This window comes from Dioszegia hungarica (assembly GCF_025882075.1).
Source record: "Dioszegia hungarica strain PDD-24b-2 chromosome Unknown MKK02contig_16, whole genome shotgun sequence".
Classification (NCBI taxonomy): domain Eukaryota; kingdom Fungi; phylum Basidiomycota; class Tremellomycetes; order Tremellales; family Bulleribasidiaceae; genus Dioszegia; species Dioszegia hungarica.
The window spans coordinates 141,114-156,533 of NW_026515773.1; the positions used below are offsets into that span (position 1 = coordinate 141,114).

The 15,420-nt window shown below is 57.6% G+C and overlaps 2 protein-coding genes across 2 annotated transcripts; both read left to right on the forward strand.

Moving 5' to 3' along the window:
- Positions 1-832: 832 nt before the first annotated feature.
- MKK02DRAFT_28322 (FAS1 domain-containing protein) lies at positions 833-2,218 on the forward strand (the record flags this gene model as incomplete). Its single annotated transcript, XM_053087533.1, has 5 exons — positions 833-936; positions 981-1,098; positions 1,142-1,447; positions 1,494-1,734; positions 1,776-2,218. The coding sequence occupies 5 exons, from the start codon at positions 833-835 to the stop codon at positions 2,216-2,218; spliced, it is 1,212 nt and encodes a 403-aa protein (XP_052943272.1).
- Positions 2,219-3,136: 918 nt separating this feature from the next.
- On the forward strand, positions 3,137-15,236 carry MKK02DRAFT_38149 (uncharacterized protein; the record flags this gene model as incomplete). Its single annotated transcript, XM_053089957.1, has 19 exons — positions 3,137-3,386; positions 3,433-3,596; positions 3,643-3,813; positions 3,857-3,964; positions 4,012-4,401; positions 4,442-5,237; positions 5,271-5,856; positions 5,899-6,526; positions 6,570-9,830; positions 9,874-12,891; positions 12,935-13,444; positions 13,489-13,593; positions 13,639-13,839; positions 13,884-14,312; positions 14,356-14,439; positions 14,485-14,662; positions 14,709-14,902; positions 14,949-15,080; positions 15,129-15,236. 19 exons carry the CDS (start codon positions 3,137-3,139, stop codon positions 15,234-15,236), a joined length of 11,313 nt encoding a protein of 3,770 aa, XP_052943273.1.
- Positions 15,237-15,420: the final 184 nt, after the last annotated feature.

Consider the following 15,420-nt stretch of genomic DNA (forward strand, 5'->3'; position numbering starts at 1 on the left):
TCTCGTGCCTGACTGGTGCCTGACTGCGGATTCAAGCCCGAGATCTGGGGAAAAGCGGAGACAAAAGAACTTGGCATGTGCCCCGCACTCGATCTCTGCGCGGGGCATCGATCGAGATCGACAGATGGAGCGTGAATTTCTTTCTGCTGGACGTTTGGACGTTTGGACGTTTGGACGGGCCATCGAGCAGTAGAATCAAGCCAAGGATCCAAGGAGGTACACAGAGAACTCTCGAGTCTCGGAGGACATGATGTAGCTGGCAGCGCGTATAGCCTTTCTCTGGGGCTTCAAGCGGTCGTAGGGTATCCCGGCAGCGTGCGACTCCGAGCAGGTACATTGCCCTGCGCCGCTTGTATCCCCGGAGCCCTTGAACATGATACGGCACGAGCTTACGATCCTTCTCCCTATGCACGTTGCAACGCCGAACTGGCTCAGGACAAGTCAGGACACCACTGCTCGGGAAAGTTCGGCGCTGATTCGGGTATACTCGTAGCTTCTGTTCCTTTCGATCCAGCCCCGGTCCATCGGCGAGTCCAGCGAGGACGGCATTTAACGGCAACTTTACCTGCCAAGGTACGAGGCCAGAGCAATCCTTTGCGACGGAGGGGCGTTGGGAGGGGCGCCAGGGGGAAGATCTAAGGGGAGGCTGACGAGAATCAGACTACTTTGGGCAAAAGTCGCGTCCGAGACAGCGACTGCGGAGGAAGATCACGGGACCTTCACTTCCCCCTTTCCCCCGCCAAAGTATATAAGCAAAGCCACCATCACTTCTTCCCCCTTTCATCCGTTCTCATCACTTACTACCACACAAAAGTATACTATATCATACAAGATGAAGTTCTCCATCGTCTCGCTCGCGGTCCTCGCTCCCCTTGTGCTCGCTCAGTCGACCACCAACACCACTCAGTACCTCACCCAGGTTCTCGGTGCCCTCACGTACGTTTCCCAGTATTTCCTTTGTACCCCTGCTGACTTTCCAGTGGTGCCGGTCTTACCTCGCTCGTCAGCGTCGCTTCTGCGATTGCTAACACCACCGACGGCGCTGCGCTCCTTGCCTCGCTCGCCCAGGGCAACAAGACCGTCTTTGCCCCGAACAACGTAAGTCTGCGTCAGATTATGTTGAAATGTGGCTGATTTCCAGGACGCCTTCGCCGCTGTTCCTTCCTCGGTCTCCTCGAACACCACTCTCCTCACCCAGATCCTTAGCTACCACATTGTGAATACTTCTGTGACGGCGAATGGCACGCTCATTGCGCCAAATCACACCATCGCCCGGACTGCCCTGCGCGGCGGCAACTTCACTCTGCCCGGCAACAGGACCGCCCCCCTTGTCCTTGCCCGCAACTCGACCAACGCTACCAGCTTCCAGATCCTCCAGGCTCAGTCCAACGTCTCGGTCACTGGCCCCGTCGCTGCTGCCAACCTGCTCGTATACGTGATCCCGACTGTAAGTGATTCCGCGGCGCGAGCGTCCGATCTGGCTGACATGTCAGGTCCTCTCTCTTCCTCCCTCCATTGGAGAGGTCGCTGGTAACCTCTTCCCATCCCTCTCTGGTGTCATTCAGTCCTCCGGTCTCCTCGCACCCATCGCAAACTCGCCGGGTGTGACTGTCTTCGCTCCCAACGATGCCGCCCTTGGTGCCATCTCCGCTCAGCTCGCCCAGCTTAACTCGACTCAGATCACTTCCATCCTCGCTAATCACGTTATTAACGGCACCGTGGGCGAGTCTTTCTGTTATCTTCAGACCAAAGGGGTCACCAACTGACTCGCATAGTATACTCGCGTGACCTTACTGCCGCCAACTACACTTCCGCTGGCGGCCAGCCCTTCACCTTCATGGCCAACTCCACCGGCGCCTACGTGATGAGCGCGAACAGCACTGCTCGTATCATCCGCTCGGACGTCATTGTCAACAACGGTGTCGTGCACGTTATTGACGGCGTTTTAATTAACCCCTCCTCCAACCCCTCTGCTGCGGCTTCCGCCTTCTCATCGGGCACCGCCGCTGCCGCTACCTCCACCGAGGCCAACCCCCCTCTCACTGCCACCTCCATGATGTCGCCCTCCGGATCCGGCGGTAGCGGTGCCTCCGCCTCGGCTTCCGGCTCCCGCGCCGCTGCTGGCTCCGTCGTCAGCCTCAGCTTCGTCAACTCCGCCATCGCCGCTGCCGTCGGTATCGTCGGTGTGGCTCTTGGCGGTGGTCTCGTCCTCGCTTAATCGCGGGCGTAGGTACTGCTAGTAGGCTTGGGGAGATGTGTCAGGGAAGAAGAAGGAGATGAGAAGTAGGAAGAGGATTGTTAATAGTTTGACTAATTCGGGTCGGTCGCTCTCGTAGTGTCTCGATGTCCTTCACATGCAGAGTGTATCTTACTTCATCCTTCTATCATGCTTCTTTCTGTCAGAGGCAGCCCACTGATGACAACCTAGCGTGTTGTCCTAGTATATGGGCCTCACTGATCTTGACATCGTACCCGACAACGGGGACAAGTATGAGGTATGTCTTTATTACGGCATCAGCCTGTTGGCGGGGTCACGGCTTAGAGACCACGGATTGTGGTGCTCCTTGGTGCCTATACGTACTGTTAAATCATATCTTGGAGAGACAGATTACGCCCCTCATCTCTTCCGTGAAAAAATCAGAGTCTTCTCTGTGGTCGGAAGGAAGATACACCGAATAACCCTGCAGGCTGGTTGCGGCGTTCAGGCAGAGAGATGAGGTAAAATCTCCCACCTCGATCTTGACCTATAGCAGCTTGTGCCTCAGCCTCAAACTTTAAGAGCAATGAAGAGGGCGGGGTATCCAGGATGACCCTTGCATGTAAGTCCGTATCTGGTGCTGCGGTATTACCGGCGTTATAGCTTCTGGTGAATTCTGGACTGGACCTCCTCCACCTTCCCCCGCCGCGTCTTGGGATTTCTGATTTCAGCCTCATTTTCTATATACCTTTCCTTTCACTCCTTAGCATCCATCCTCAGCCCCCATCTTTCTAGCCTCTCCACCCCCTCTATCGACGCAGCTCGCTCAGCTCTATAATCACGCCTAAGAGCACTGCAGAGGTCCCTTGTCACAATCCGATGCAAATCGCCTAAATCGCGGATTCGCCGTTTGGCCTCAACTTGCCTGCTCTGTCCAACATGGCAGCTCCTGGACCACCCGCAGCTCGGATGGGCCGGCCTCGCAAGGCGTCCACTGCAGCTTCGCATGCTGGTCCGTCGAACGCACCTGCCGATGCGACACCCAGCGCCTCTACTCCAGCTCCCGGGACAACCGGAGGCGGACCCAGCCTCGCGCCCGGAACAATGCATTCCTTTGCCCCCTCGACTGGACCGCAGACTGTCGCCGAGTGTGAGAACTTTGCCGCTCAATTACTGGATCCAAACACCAGTAAGTCTCGAGTCGCTTGGGAGCCGAAGGACGAGCTGACATCTAGCACCCAAGCGAAGGCAAGAGCTGGCTGTCGAGCTGAGGGATTCGGCGGAGAACAACAAGGAATTTGGGTACTATGCAAAGTACCTCGAGCTTCTCATGCCCGCTGTCCTGAAGCTGCTGGGGGACGAAAAGACGCTCACACTCGTCAAGGAAAGCGTAGACCAGGTTCGTCGTCTGCCATAGCTGTTGATAGGCTGCGCTGACCTTGTAGCGAATGCGCCATGCCCTCTACTCCTTCATCCACCGTCTTCCCAAGACCGAGCCATTCAAGGCGCACGAGGTGTCAGTGATGGAGCTCACAGTGCGGATCCTGAAGGTGGAAAATGAGGAGAATGCGCTGGTCTGTATCAAGATCATGATTGATGCGTTCCGAAATCATCGAGTGAGTGCTCATACTACCGACTGAAGCTTCAGCTAATGAGCAGGACCAAGCCGAGCCCTTCGTCACCCGATTCCTCGACAGCGTCAAGTTGATGTATGGAAATCTCAGGGGCGTCATTGACAAGGAGTTCTCAACAAACGGGAAGCAAGCTGTGAGTTTAGGCTAAAGACTCGTCAAAGACTCGCCACTGATGGCTAGTCCGCCCCGCCTCAATCCGCAATCTCAGCACCCACTCCCACCGCTGTCACACCCAGCACAGCCGGAACAGACGGTCAACCTCCCCCACCGCCTCCCAGCGGACCACCCTCGGGCCCTCCTCCTCCAACGCTCGCGCGTGCGCTATACTCGGCCAAAGTCCTCACCGAATGTCCGATAGCCGTCGTCCTCGTCTTTCAAACGTACAAGGCGATCATGGCGTCGGTGATGGACGAGTTCTACCCTTTGGTGATGGATATGATTCAGATCCAGCCAGAAACGCAGCGGATAGCATTCGAAGAGGCCAAGGAGAGGGGTGTGACGTTCGTGGGCGTGGCGCCAGGAACACACAATCGGGAGATGTTTGCAGAGTTGATCAAAGCTCAAGTCAAGGTGAGTAGATAGTCTTTGAGTGGACTTGAGCTGATCCCAGACCATGGCTTTCCTTGCCTACGTCCTCCGCGGAAACCCACCTTTCAACACCAAGGATCACCTCGAGGTATTTCCCGAGGCCTGCGTACGGCTGCTACGGAACTGCCCGCCTGAGGATGTTGGAACACGCAAGGAGCTGCTGGTGGCTACTCGGCATATCCTATCCTCAGACTCGCGAACCACCTTCATCCCATACATCGGCCTACTTCTCGAAGAGCGCGTCCTCGTCGGAACCGGTATCACCTCCCGGGAAACCCTTCGTCCACTCGCTTACTCGGTCATTGCCGACCTTATCCACCATGTCAGGAGCGAATTGCAATTCCCCGCTCTCGCCCAGGTGGTTCACGTCATGTCCCTCAACCTGAACGACGCCACCTTCAACGGCGCCATCCAGACCATGTGCGCCAAACTCCTCAACACCATCGTCGAGGCGATCGTTAACAAGGGGGAGCCACTCGAGGCACATCGTATACTGGGGGGCATGTTCTTCACCTCGCTCGAGAAGCTCAAGTCTTTGACGGATTCGTTCGAGCGTCTCAAAGCGATCATCGCGAGGGATAAGGCGAAGGGCAAGGCGAAGGAGGTGCAACCCAAGCCGGATGTGCCGGAAAAGCTGGAAAAGGCAGACGGCGCTGAGGATGTGGAGATGGACGAGACGGAGGAGTCTCCGGAGAAGCGGAAGGAGCGGGAAGCAGAGCAAGAGGAACGGCTGCAGTTTGGGTGGAGGGAGATTGAGCAGGCTATGCCTGTCCATTCGGTCGCGTATTCTGGAGAAACGCTAGAGTCGTTCTGTAAAGGTATGTCCAACATCTAGCACCGCTGATAGCCAGAATCTCGCTTCCTCTTCAAAACCCTCCTCCATACCTTCCGGACCCTTCTCCAGTACACCCGTCAAGGCGATCACCCCCTCGCACCACCAGACGGTGAGATGCTCGGCCAATTCTTTGAATACTCCCTCCGCTCACTGGCGCTCTTCGAAGCCAGTCGCGATCCCCGCGAGCAAAAGGAAGCGGTCGAGCTTCTATCCCAGATCCTCCTCCTCTTCGAGCCTCACGTCTTTGCGGCGGTATGGACACTCAAGATGGACCTTTTCGTCCGGAACGCCTCGACATCGCCCCACTTCTTCCCCGTCCTCCAGATGCTCATCACGCACGAGCTGGTATCGCATCAGCTCGTCGGGATTCTCCTCAAATACCTCATGAACCACATCCACGAGCTCGGTAGCTACACGCAGCACCAGACGGGAGTGGCGTTGAAGCTGTTCAAGATGAGCTTCTTGGCAATCAACACGTATATCAACATCAACGAGTCGGTCCTCGTGCCTCATCTGCAAAAGTTGATTCTGCGGTGTTTCGAGTGTGCGGCTCAGGCGGATGATAGTGCGGTCTACTATCAGATTCTGAGAGCTTTGTTTAGGTGAGCTATTGTCTGCATGCTCTGAGCATAGCTGATCATCAGGTCGATCGGTGGAGGACGCTTCGAGGCGCTGTACAAGGAGGTTCTGCCCATTCTCCAGGAGATGCTCGACACCCTATCCCACCTTCTTCAACACGCTACCGATGACGCGGAACGGGACCTCTTTGTCGAGCTCACTCTCACCGTTCCCGTTCGGCTCACCAACCTCCTGCCACACCTCAGCTATCTGATGAAGCCCCTCGTCCATGCCCTCCGCGCCGGTCCCGATTCGGTCAGTCAAGGTCTTCGGACTCTTGAGCTGTGTATCGACAATCTTACGGCCGACTTCCTGGACCCGACGATGGGTCCAATACTCCGCGAGCTCATGGCGGCTTTACATAGGCTGCTCAAGCCTGTCCCTGCCAATCGCTCGCACGCGCAATCAGCCATTCGGATTCTGGGCAAATTGGGAGGCAGGAATAGGCGGTTTCAGGAGGTCGACAATCTGCTCGAGTACAAGAACGTCGGCTCGGACATTTCGGTGCCGATCTTCATCGAGGGCAAGAGCCACCAGCTCCAGCTGGGATCAGTCGTCAACACTGCGACGATCGCTCTCGATGAAGGGGTGGCGGAGCATGCGGAGGACAGTCTGCAGATCCTGATGGTTGCCATGATGGCGGTGTTGGAACCGGTAAGTACGCAAGGTACAGCAAAGACCATTGGCTGACCAGTAGAACGGACCGAGTCCCGAAAACAACGACACCTTCATCAAAGCCATGCGAAGGCTCTTTCTGGCCTGCCAACATCCCAAGCTGTCCGCCAAAGCGACCGAGTTCGTACGCAACTTTTGCCGGCGCGTCTTCTCTGCCGAGATGGTCCGCGTCGACACAAAGACGGATATCGACCTTATTGTTGGCGAAATGGCTCGGAAGCGGTACCTCCCCCTCACATCCGCCCTCGCCGACTGCTTTGTCGACACCCTCGCTCGGTGCCGGCTTTCGGAGCGGGACGGCTTATGCGAGCTACTTGCCGTGATCATGGCGGACTTCCGGACCCTCGGGCCTTGGCCAGCGTCCAACGCCAACCAAGACTCGAGCAGAGCCATCGACAGGGGGTTGCAGACTTTCGTCCATCGATTCTGCACCCTCTGTCACGAGGAGGACTGGAATCGGAAGATGGCGGGTGTCGCGGCGATCCGTACGATCGTCAAACACGTCGACGTCAATCGGGGTCTCCTCTACGACCTGGAGGTTGAGCTGGTCCGAGCACTACTCTTCTGTCTTCGGGATGCCCCAATACAGGCGCCCAAGACCGCCGTCGGCGTGTCGGAGCTCGTCCAGGATATACTCCGCTGCGGTCGCACCAATGAGAACCCCGGCACGCCGCGGTTGACAAAGCTCGTCGAGACCTTTGTCATCGAGCTCAACTCTCAGAGTTTGGCGAGTCGGCAGTGCGCCCAGGCGTCAATTGCCACTTTGTCGGAGGCAACGGGCCGGTCAGTCTACGACCTGATCGTTGAGCCTGCAAAGTCCAAGCTGCTGGACTCCAGCGCCGGTCCGATCTTCTCCAAACCCCTCCGCGCGCTACCCTTCGCCATGCAGGTCGCCAACATTGACGCCGTCACTTGGCTCATCCACGTCCAACCCTCCCCTATCGACACCACCGAGGAGTTTGTCCGGCTCTCGCACGAGGTCATCGCCCTCGCGGACGTTGGAGATGAAACCCTCATCATCAAGCCGGCCACGCAAAAGCAGGAGTACTGGATCAAGGCGCTGCGGATAGCCTGCCTGAAACTCCTTCGGGCCGCCATGTCGTTGCCTACCTTCACCACGCAGGCGGCACTCGCCCAAACTCGGTCTCGCATTATCCAGGTGTATTTCAAACACGTCTACTCCCAACAGCCGGAGATCGTCGAGGTGGCCCACGAGGGTCTGCGGGACTCCATCGAGAACCAGCAGAAGCTGCCAAAGGAGTTGCTCCAGGCGGGACTGAGGCCAATCCTCGTCAACCTGGCGGACGCGAAACGGCTCAGCGTCAGCGGTCTTGACGGGCTGGCTCGGTTCCTCGAGCTCCTCACGAGCTACTTCAAGCTCGAGATCGGCGTCAAGCTGCTCGAGCACTTTCAGGCGCTCGGCGATGCCCAATCCTTGCAAAAGGCCGCACTCGCCCCGCTGGAGGACAATCCGGACATTGCGCGGATGAGTCGGCTCGTCAACGTCTTCCGGCTGCTTCCCACCGGCGCGGAAGAGTACCTCGTCCAGCTCACGTCCTTCGTCGTCAATGCCGAGGCGCAGCTTCAGCAATTCGTCCCCGGTCCGCTCACTGGCAGCATGGCGGCGTACTTTGACAAGTACTACTCGCAGGGCGCGCAATGCCTTATCGACAACATACGGGATCCTCGGTATGTTTGGACGTTCCGGAATATCATCGCATCGGGCAAAGCTCCCAATCTCGTCGAGGAGCTCAGCAACCGGATCGAGGCCATCTGTGAACTCACGCTACGGCACCCGGAGGTCGTCGAGCTCGTCATGCCCGGTCTGCAGATCGTCGGCGAGCTGTCCAAGACCAGTGACACCTGGTTCATGGAGAATGAAGCCATCCTGGAATACCTAGTCGCGGTCTGGCGGGTTGTCCTCCTCAAATCACGCACCAACCACCCAGATATCCGGACTCTCCCATACCAGCAGATGCCGTCATTGATCCTGGAGCTCTTCATGCGGTTCCTGCGGTTCCAAAAGCACGTCCCCCTACTCTTCCACCTCGTCGAGGCGTTCGAAGTCAAGAGCGCGTTTGAAAGGTCAAACGTCGCATTCTTCCTGTATCAGCAGGCGGCGCTGCAGGATTCGGTCGAATACCGTCGGCAGGTCCTGCAGGCGTTCTTCAACCTGTATGATCAGGAGCCGGTCACCTGGGAGTTCAAGGCCAACGGGCTTCGACTCGTCGTCAACCCGTTGCTGCGGATGTACGTCGCCTCGGATAATGACGGGTCGATCCTACCGGAGGATTTCACCAGCAAACTTGCTCAACTCATCTGGCGGCCACTATCGGTTACCCAGACTGCTCGTCAGCGGGACGACGACCTCCTCATCGAGATATTCGCCCTCACCATTACCATCGTCGAGCACTTCTCCACCAAGGTCGCCGACACTCGCAAGGACGTCTTCAAGCTTGCTTGGATGGGCGTCAACCTGCTCGAACCTACCGTCAAGCTCATGGCGTATCTCCTCGCGGCTCGCTTCATGGCAACGTACGAGACGCCGTGGAAGTTCCTCAAACTTACCTGGACGGGTCTGCTGCGGCTCAAGGACAATGAGAATCGGACGCTTTACAGGCAGGCGATCGACATCCTGGCGGGCTGCTTGACCAAGCACCACATGGACGGCGGCGAGCGGAGACCGGACGGTCAGCCCATGCCGGCCCACGCGATCCCTGAGTGGGCTCAGCGGGTCCGCAGCGTCCTCATTGAGGATGGTCATCAGACCAACCAGCTCGTCACCGTATGCGAGCTCCTCGTAAATCATCCCGACCAGTTCTACGAGTACCGTGAGCTCTACGTACCGCACGTCGCCACCTCGCTCTCTCGGCTTGCGTTCGTCCAGTCCACCACACCCGACCTTAAAAAGCTCACGGTGGACATCGTCGAGCTCATCTTCCGGTGGGAGAGGCGTAGGATGGTGGCGAGGGATGAAGCGATGGATGTGGATGAGGCAGGATCGAAGAGGAAGGGAGACGGGGATGAGTCGCCTTTTAAGAGGCAGAAGATCAACCGGGCGGGGACGGCGATATCGACGAGCAGCGGAGGGGGATGGGCGGCGCCCACGCAGGTCAAGGAGTTGATGACCGCACATCTACTGCGGCTGGTGTCGAGCTCGAGCGATCCGGTGTCGCGAGGCGGATTGACCAAGAGGGCGCTCGAGCTGTTCAAGGAGATATTGGGGCCAAAGGGGCTGGTAGTGCACGTGAAGCTGAGCTTCTTCGGCCGGACAATGAAGGCGGTGAGTAATCTCATCTTGATCTTTACGCCGCGCTGAGTATTAGGATATTACCGAAGCCAACCTCAACTCGGTCGCCAACTCGACCGAAGTCATCGCAGCCGTCGCCGCGTCCAAGAACGACCTTTGGGTCAAGCAGAATCTGGGCGTATTGTCGAGCCTGCTCGAAAAGGTCTGGGTCTTTGACGAACCCAGTCTGCACGAGACGGTCGACAAACTCACCGACCGACTGTTCTCGGAGATGATGAAGGAGATGGCGGATGATGACCAAGAGGCGGGCAAGGAGGCCAAGGATCTCCACACCTACATCTCCACCGCCGTCAACGACGGCCTCACTGCCAGCGTTCGACAGAGCTCCAGTCTCCCGGGTACCCTCTTCCTCCTCCGGGCTTGGCTCAAGGTCCAGCCGAGGCAGATACAGAACGACAACATCGCAACGGGTCTGCTCAAAGTCCTCTCCAATCTCGCCAAGGTACACACTACCAACCCAAATGCGCCGGACCAGGCCCATCGGCTAATCATCTCGGTGCTGGAAGTCCTCCGCGGTCGGGTCACCGATCTCCGCGAGCACAGGCGCGCGCTCAACAACGTGGTTCTCAGCCTCATCGAAAAGTCTACCAATCTTTCGCTCTGCCGGTACCTGCTGGACGTCATGAAGCAGTGGGTGCTGGATGACCCAGAGCCAGCGTCATTGGGCAAGGAGAAGGCGGCCATGCTGCTTCGCATGGCGACGTACGAGCAGCGGGACGAGCAGCTGTTCCAGCAGTACCTCGATCTCGTCTATGACATTTACGAGCGGGACGATCTGCGCGGTACCGACCTCACTCATCGGTTGGAGCCGGCGTTCCTCCTCGGTACTCGGTCCCGCAATCAGGCGCAGCGGATCCGCTTCCTCAACAAGCTGGAAGCCAGTCTCCCGCGCTCGCTCGACGGCCGTCTCCAGTACCTCTTCTCTTTGCAGAATTGGGACACTCTGGCGGAGAGCTACTGGATCCCCCAGATCCTCAGTATGCTCCTTGGTGTCGTTGATCCAAGCGAGCGGGTCTACAGCCGAGCTTTGCCGAGGATCAGCGAGGACGATCCCATGATCGCTCTTGCGGCGGCCCAGACCGCGTCAGATCTTCTCATCCCTACCCGGAATCTCATCCACATCGATAGCGGTCTCGCTCGTCAGCTCTGGTCGGCCATTTTCCCCAAGTGCTGGGCGTCCCTCAGCCGTGCGCAGCAGGCCGCCTTCACTCCCTACATCATCAAACTCCTCGCCAAGGACCACCACAAAAAGCAGGTCGAGCTGCGTCCCAATGTCATTCAAACCTTCCTCGAGGGCATCCTTCCATGTTCGCCAATCATCACCCTCCCTCCACTTCTCATCAAATACCTCGCCAAGACGTACGACGCTTGGTACGTCGGTTTCGAGTACCTCCACAAGCTCAGCGAGATCTATCGGGGCGATGAAGAACTACGGGAAAATTGCGCTACGGCTCTCAGCGAGCTGTATGCCGAGCTCTGCGAGGACGACATGTTCTACGGTCTCGCTCGCAGCCGTTGCGTCTACCCCGAAACGACGGCGGCCTTGACGTACGAGCAGAATGGGCTTTGGCCACAGGCGATAGAGATGTACGAGCAGGGGCAGATGAAGGCTCGGGGCGGTCTTTTGCCGTTCTCCGAGTACGAATACTGCCTCTGGGAGGATCACTGGATTCTGGCGGCGCAAAAGCTCCAGAACTGGGATGCGCTCACCGAGCTGGCGCGGACCGACCAGGACTCAGATCTCCTCCTCGAGTGCGCTTGGCGTATCTCTGATTGGGGATCATCGGACCGGGAGACGATCGAGACCAACATCAATCGGGTCATCGACGTGCCTACGCCCCGTCGCAAGACCTTCGAGGCGTACATAGCGCTGCTCAAGGCCCACAGCTCGCGCGAGGCGCCCAATGACTTCCTCCGCGTCCTGGACGAGGCTCAACAGGTCACACTGCGCAAATGGATCAGCCTCCCCTCCCATACCACCGCCGCCCACCTCCCACTGCTGCAAATGTTCCAGCAGTGCGTCGAGCTTACCGAGGCATCTCAGGTCTTTGATAGCCTGCAACAGACTACTCAACAGAACCTCGAGTTACGGGCGACCAACGATCTCAAGCCCATCTTCACCACCTGGCGCGAACGTCTTCCCAATTTCTGGGACGACATCAGCGTCTGGTCGGATCTCCTCGCTTGGCGCCAGCACGTCTTCCAGGCGGTCACCAAGGTGTACGTCCCCCTCATCCCCCAGGCGGAGACAGCTACATACGGCTTCCGCGGGTACCATGAAACTGCTTGGACCATCAATCGGTTCGGCGAGATGGCGCGGCGCCACAATCTGCTGGACGTCTGCAGCGTCGCTCTCAACAAGATCTACTCCTTGCCCAATATCGAGATCTCGGAAGCCTTCCTGAAATTGCGGGAACAGGCGCTCTGCTTCTTCCAGAAGCCGGAGAAGTTCAACGAGGGACTGGAGAACATCAGCACCACCAACCTGATGTACTTCACCCCCGCCCAAAAGGCCGAATTCCTCACGCTCAAGGGGGTTTTTATCGCCCAGCTCGGTCAAAATGACGAAGCCAACGCCGAGTTTGCCCACGCCATCCAGATGGACCCAAACCTTCCCAAGGCCTGGGCGGAGTGGGGTAGATTTAACGACAAGATCTACTGCGATCGGCCAGAGATGGCGCCGGAGCCGATTCCCGACTCCGAGCCGGGCCAACCGCGGATGACCAAGGAGGAGTTCCAGTCGCGATATGCACGGGAGCGGGCGGTATTTGCTTCGGGCGCCGTATCATGTTACCTCCAGGCGGCCGGGCTATACAGCAATCACAAAGCACGGGCCCTCCTCCTCCGTGTCCTCTGGCTCCTCGGACTCGACGACGCGCAAAACACTATCGCCAAGGCCTTCGAGAATTACAAGGGCGACATCGTCTTGTGGTACTGGATCACCCTCATCCCGCAGCTGCTTCTATCGCTGTCCCATCGAGAAGCCAAGCAGGCGAGAACGCTCTTGCTCCGAATGGCCAAGATGTACCCCCAAGTAAGTCGGAAGCATCACTTGGATCGATCAAGCTAATCGCCAGGCTTTGTTCTACCAGCTTCGGGTGACGAAAGAGGACTTTGGCGCAGTCAGGCGTCAACAGGCGCAGAACAAGGCGCACGCGCAGAAAAGGGCAGCAGAGCAGGCCAAGGCAGCGGCGAGCACGCAAGCCCCGGCCGCGCCCACACCGGCGGCAGTTGGGTCGTTATCTGAAGACGTGACGATGGCGGAAGGAGAAAAGCCTGACGTAGCATCACTGGATATCAAGGAACCGCCCGCCTCTCAGACGCTCACGGTGCCGGCATCTTCGCAAGGCGGCTCGGTGAGTGTAGACGATGCCCTTCAGCCTACGCAGCCCAACATCACGGCTCCCAACGGGCTGCGCCAGCCCTGGGAGCTCGTCGACGAAATCATGAACAACATGAAGTCATCCTTCCCCTTGCTCAGTCTCACCATGGAGAAGATGGTCGACCAGATCACGATCCGGTCGAAACCAGCTTCGGATGAAGATATCTACCGCTTCTTCGCCGCCCTGCTGGCGGATGCTTTGGCTGTGAGTAAATTTGCTGCAGCAATGAGAGCAGAGCTGAAGTTAAGCAATGGAGCAGCCGAGCGAACAGCACAGGCGAGGCAGGTCAGCTGAGCGCCACCACCAAGGAGAATCTGATCAAGTTCTCGTCCAACCTGTCCGGCGAGATGAGGGTGAGTCTCTTCTTTTTCTATACCGAGTCTTCGCTGACCTGGCAGACTGCTATCGAGAAGGACTTCATGCGCGATACACCCGAGCTCCGCGAGTACATCCGCCGCCTCCAGTACTGGCGCGATAGCTACGAGAGGGGTCTGGACGCTCGACCTCGTTATCAGCCACTGGATCAGGGTGGTTGCAACCTCATCGACTTCCACCATGCCAAATTCGATGATGTGGAGGTCCCAGGTCAATACGTCCATGTACGTTTGCCGCTTGAGTTCATGGACGGAAGCTCATGGTGCAGCACACCGATCACGCAGACGAGTTCGTCAAAATCGCCCGCTTTGCGCCTCGACACGAGGTAGCCCGTGGTCACGCTCACTGCTACCGCCGCATCACCATGATTGGTCACGACACTTCGATCCACACATTCAGCGTTCAGATGCCCGCCGCTCGCCATTGTCGACGGGAAGAGCGTCTCACGCAGCTCTTCCGCATCCTCAACAATGTCCTGCGCAAGCGTAAGGAAGCTCGAAGGCGTAACATCCAGTTCCACCTTCCAGCTGCCATTGCCATGGCTCCACAGCTCCGATTGGTTGAGAACGACTCGTCATACGTCTCGCTCCAGGACGTTTACGACGAGTACAGCAGGAGCCGAGATCGGACGAGGGAGGACAGCATCATGTTCTTCAGTGAGAAGGTGAAGCAGCTGGCGGATCCGAGCATGCAGAAGGTGAGTCTTTCCCTTGGCGCTAGGATATCAACTGATTGTGCAGAATGACCAGCGAGTGCTGCAGATCAAGATGGAGGCATTTGAGGAAGTCCAGGCAAAGATGGTCCCGGAAACTATCCTTTCCAACGTGCGTACAAGTCTAGCTGGTCACGGTTCATGACTGACCCTGCAGTACATGATCCGCACGATGGCCAACCCGGAAGCTCTATGGCTCATGCGAAAGCAGTTCGCCATGCAGATCGCCAGTGTGTCATTCCTGACTTATCTGTGCTGCCTACACAATCGGGCACCAAATCGCCTGCACTTCAGCCGGAGGACGGGACTTGTGTACATGACCGAGGTCTTACCAGGTATGTTGGCATCGTCCCAATCGGATATAGGCGCTGACGCTCTTAGGCTTTGCCCAAGGACACCCCACGATCGTCGCACTGGAGCCCTGCCCTTTCCGTCTCACCCCCAACATGCAGCACTTCATGACGCGGGTCGGCATCGAGGGCGTAATGACTGCAGCCGTTACCGCCATTTCGAGATCCCTCCAATCGCCCGGTTTCGATCTCGCTGGAAGCTTATCCCTCTTTGTCCGAGATGAGGTATGTATATTGCCTGATCCCAAAAAGAGCATCGCTGATTCGATAGATCTTGACCTGGCAGAACACCTACATGAAGGATGCCAAGGTGGACACCCTTAGCCGCTCGGTCTCTCAAAACGTTGACCAGTTCGTCAGGCGAGTCACGGCTCTGGGGTACATTGGGGAGAATGCAGACAAGGTAAGCTTAGCTTCAGACTCTAGGAGATGGCCTTGCTGATCATATCAGACGCCAAACGCCCCGCCAGTGGTACATGCCATCGTCAGCTTGATCTCCCAGGCCACATCTCCCACCCATCTCGCCGCGATGCCCGAGATGGTCATGCCCTGGTTCTAAGCGTTTCCCATTCTGTGTTGTTTATTAATATTTAAGGGCTCGAGTTGTATGTATCTATATAGGTAGAGTAGCTCATAACTAGATGATCCAGATGTATACATGTCATGTAGAGGCCTGCACACTCCAAGATGAAGAGGATGGAAACCGGCACCTTTCACGCACGGATGGTCGACCTCCGGCGCCC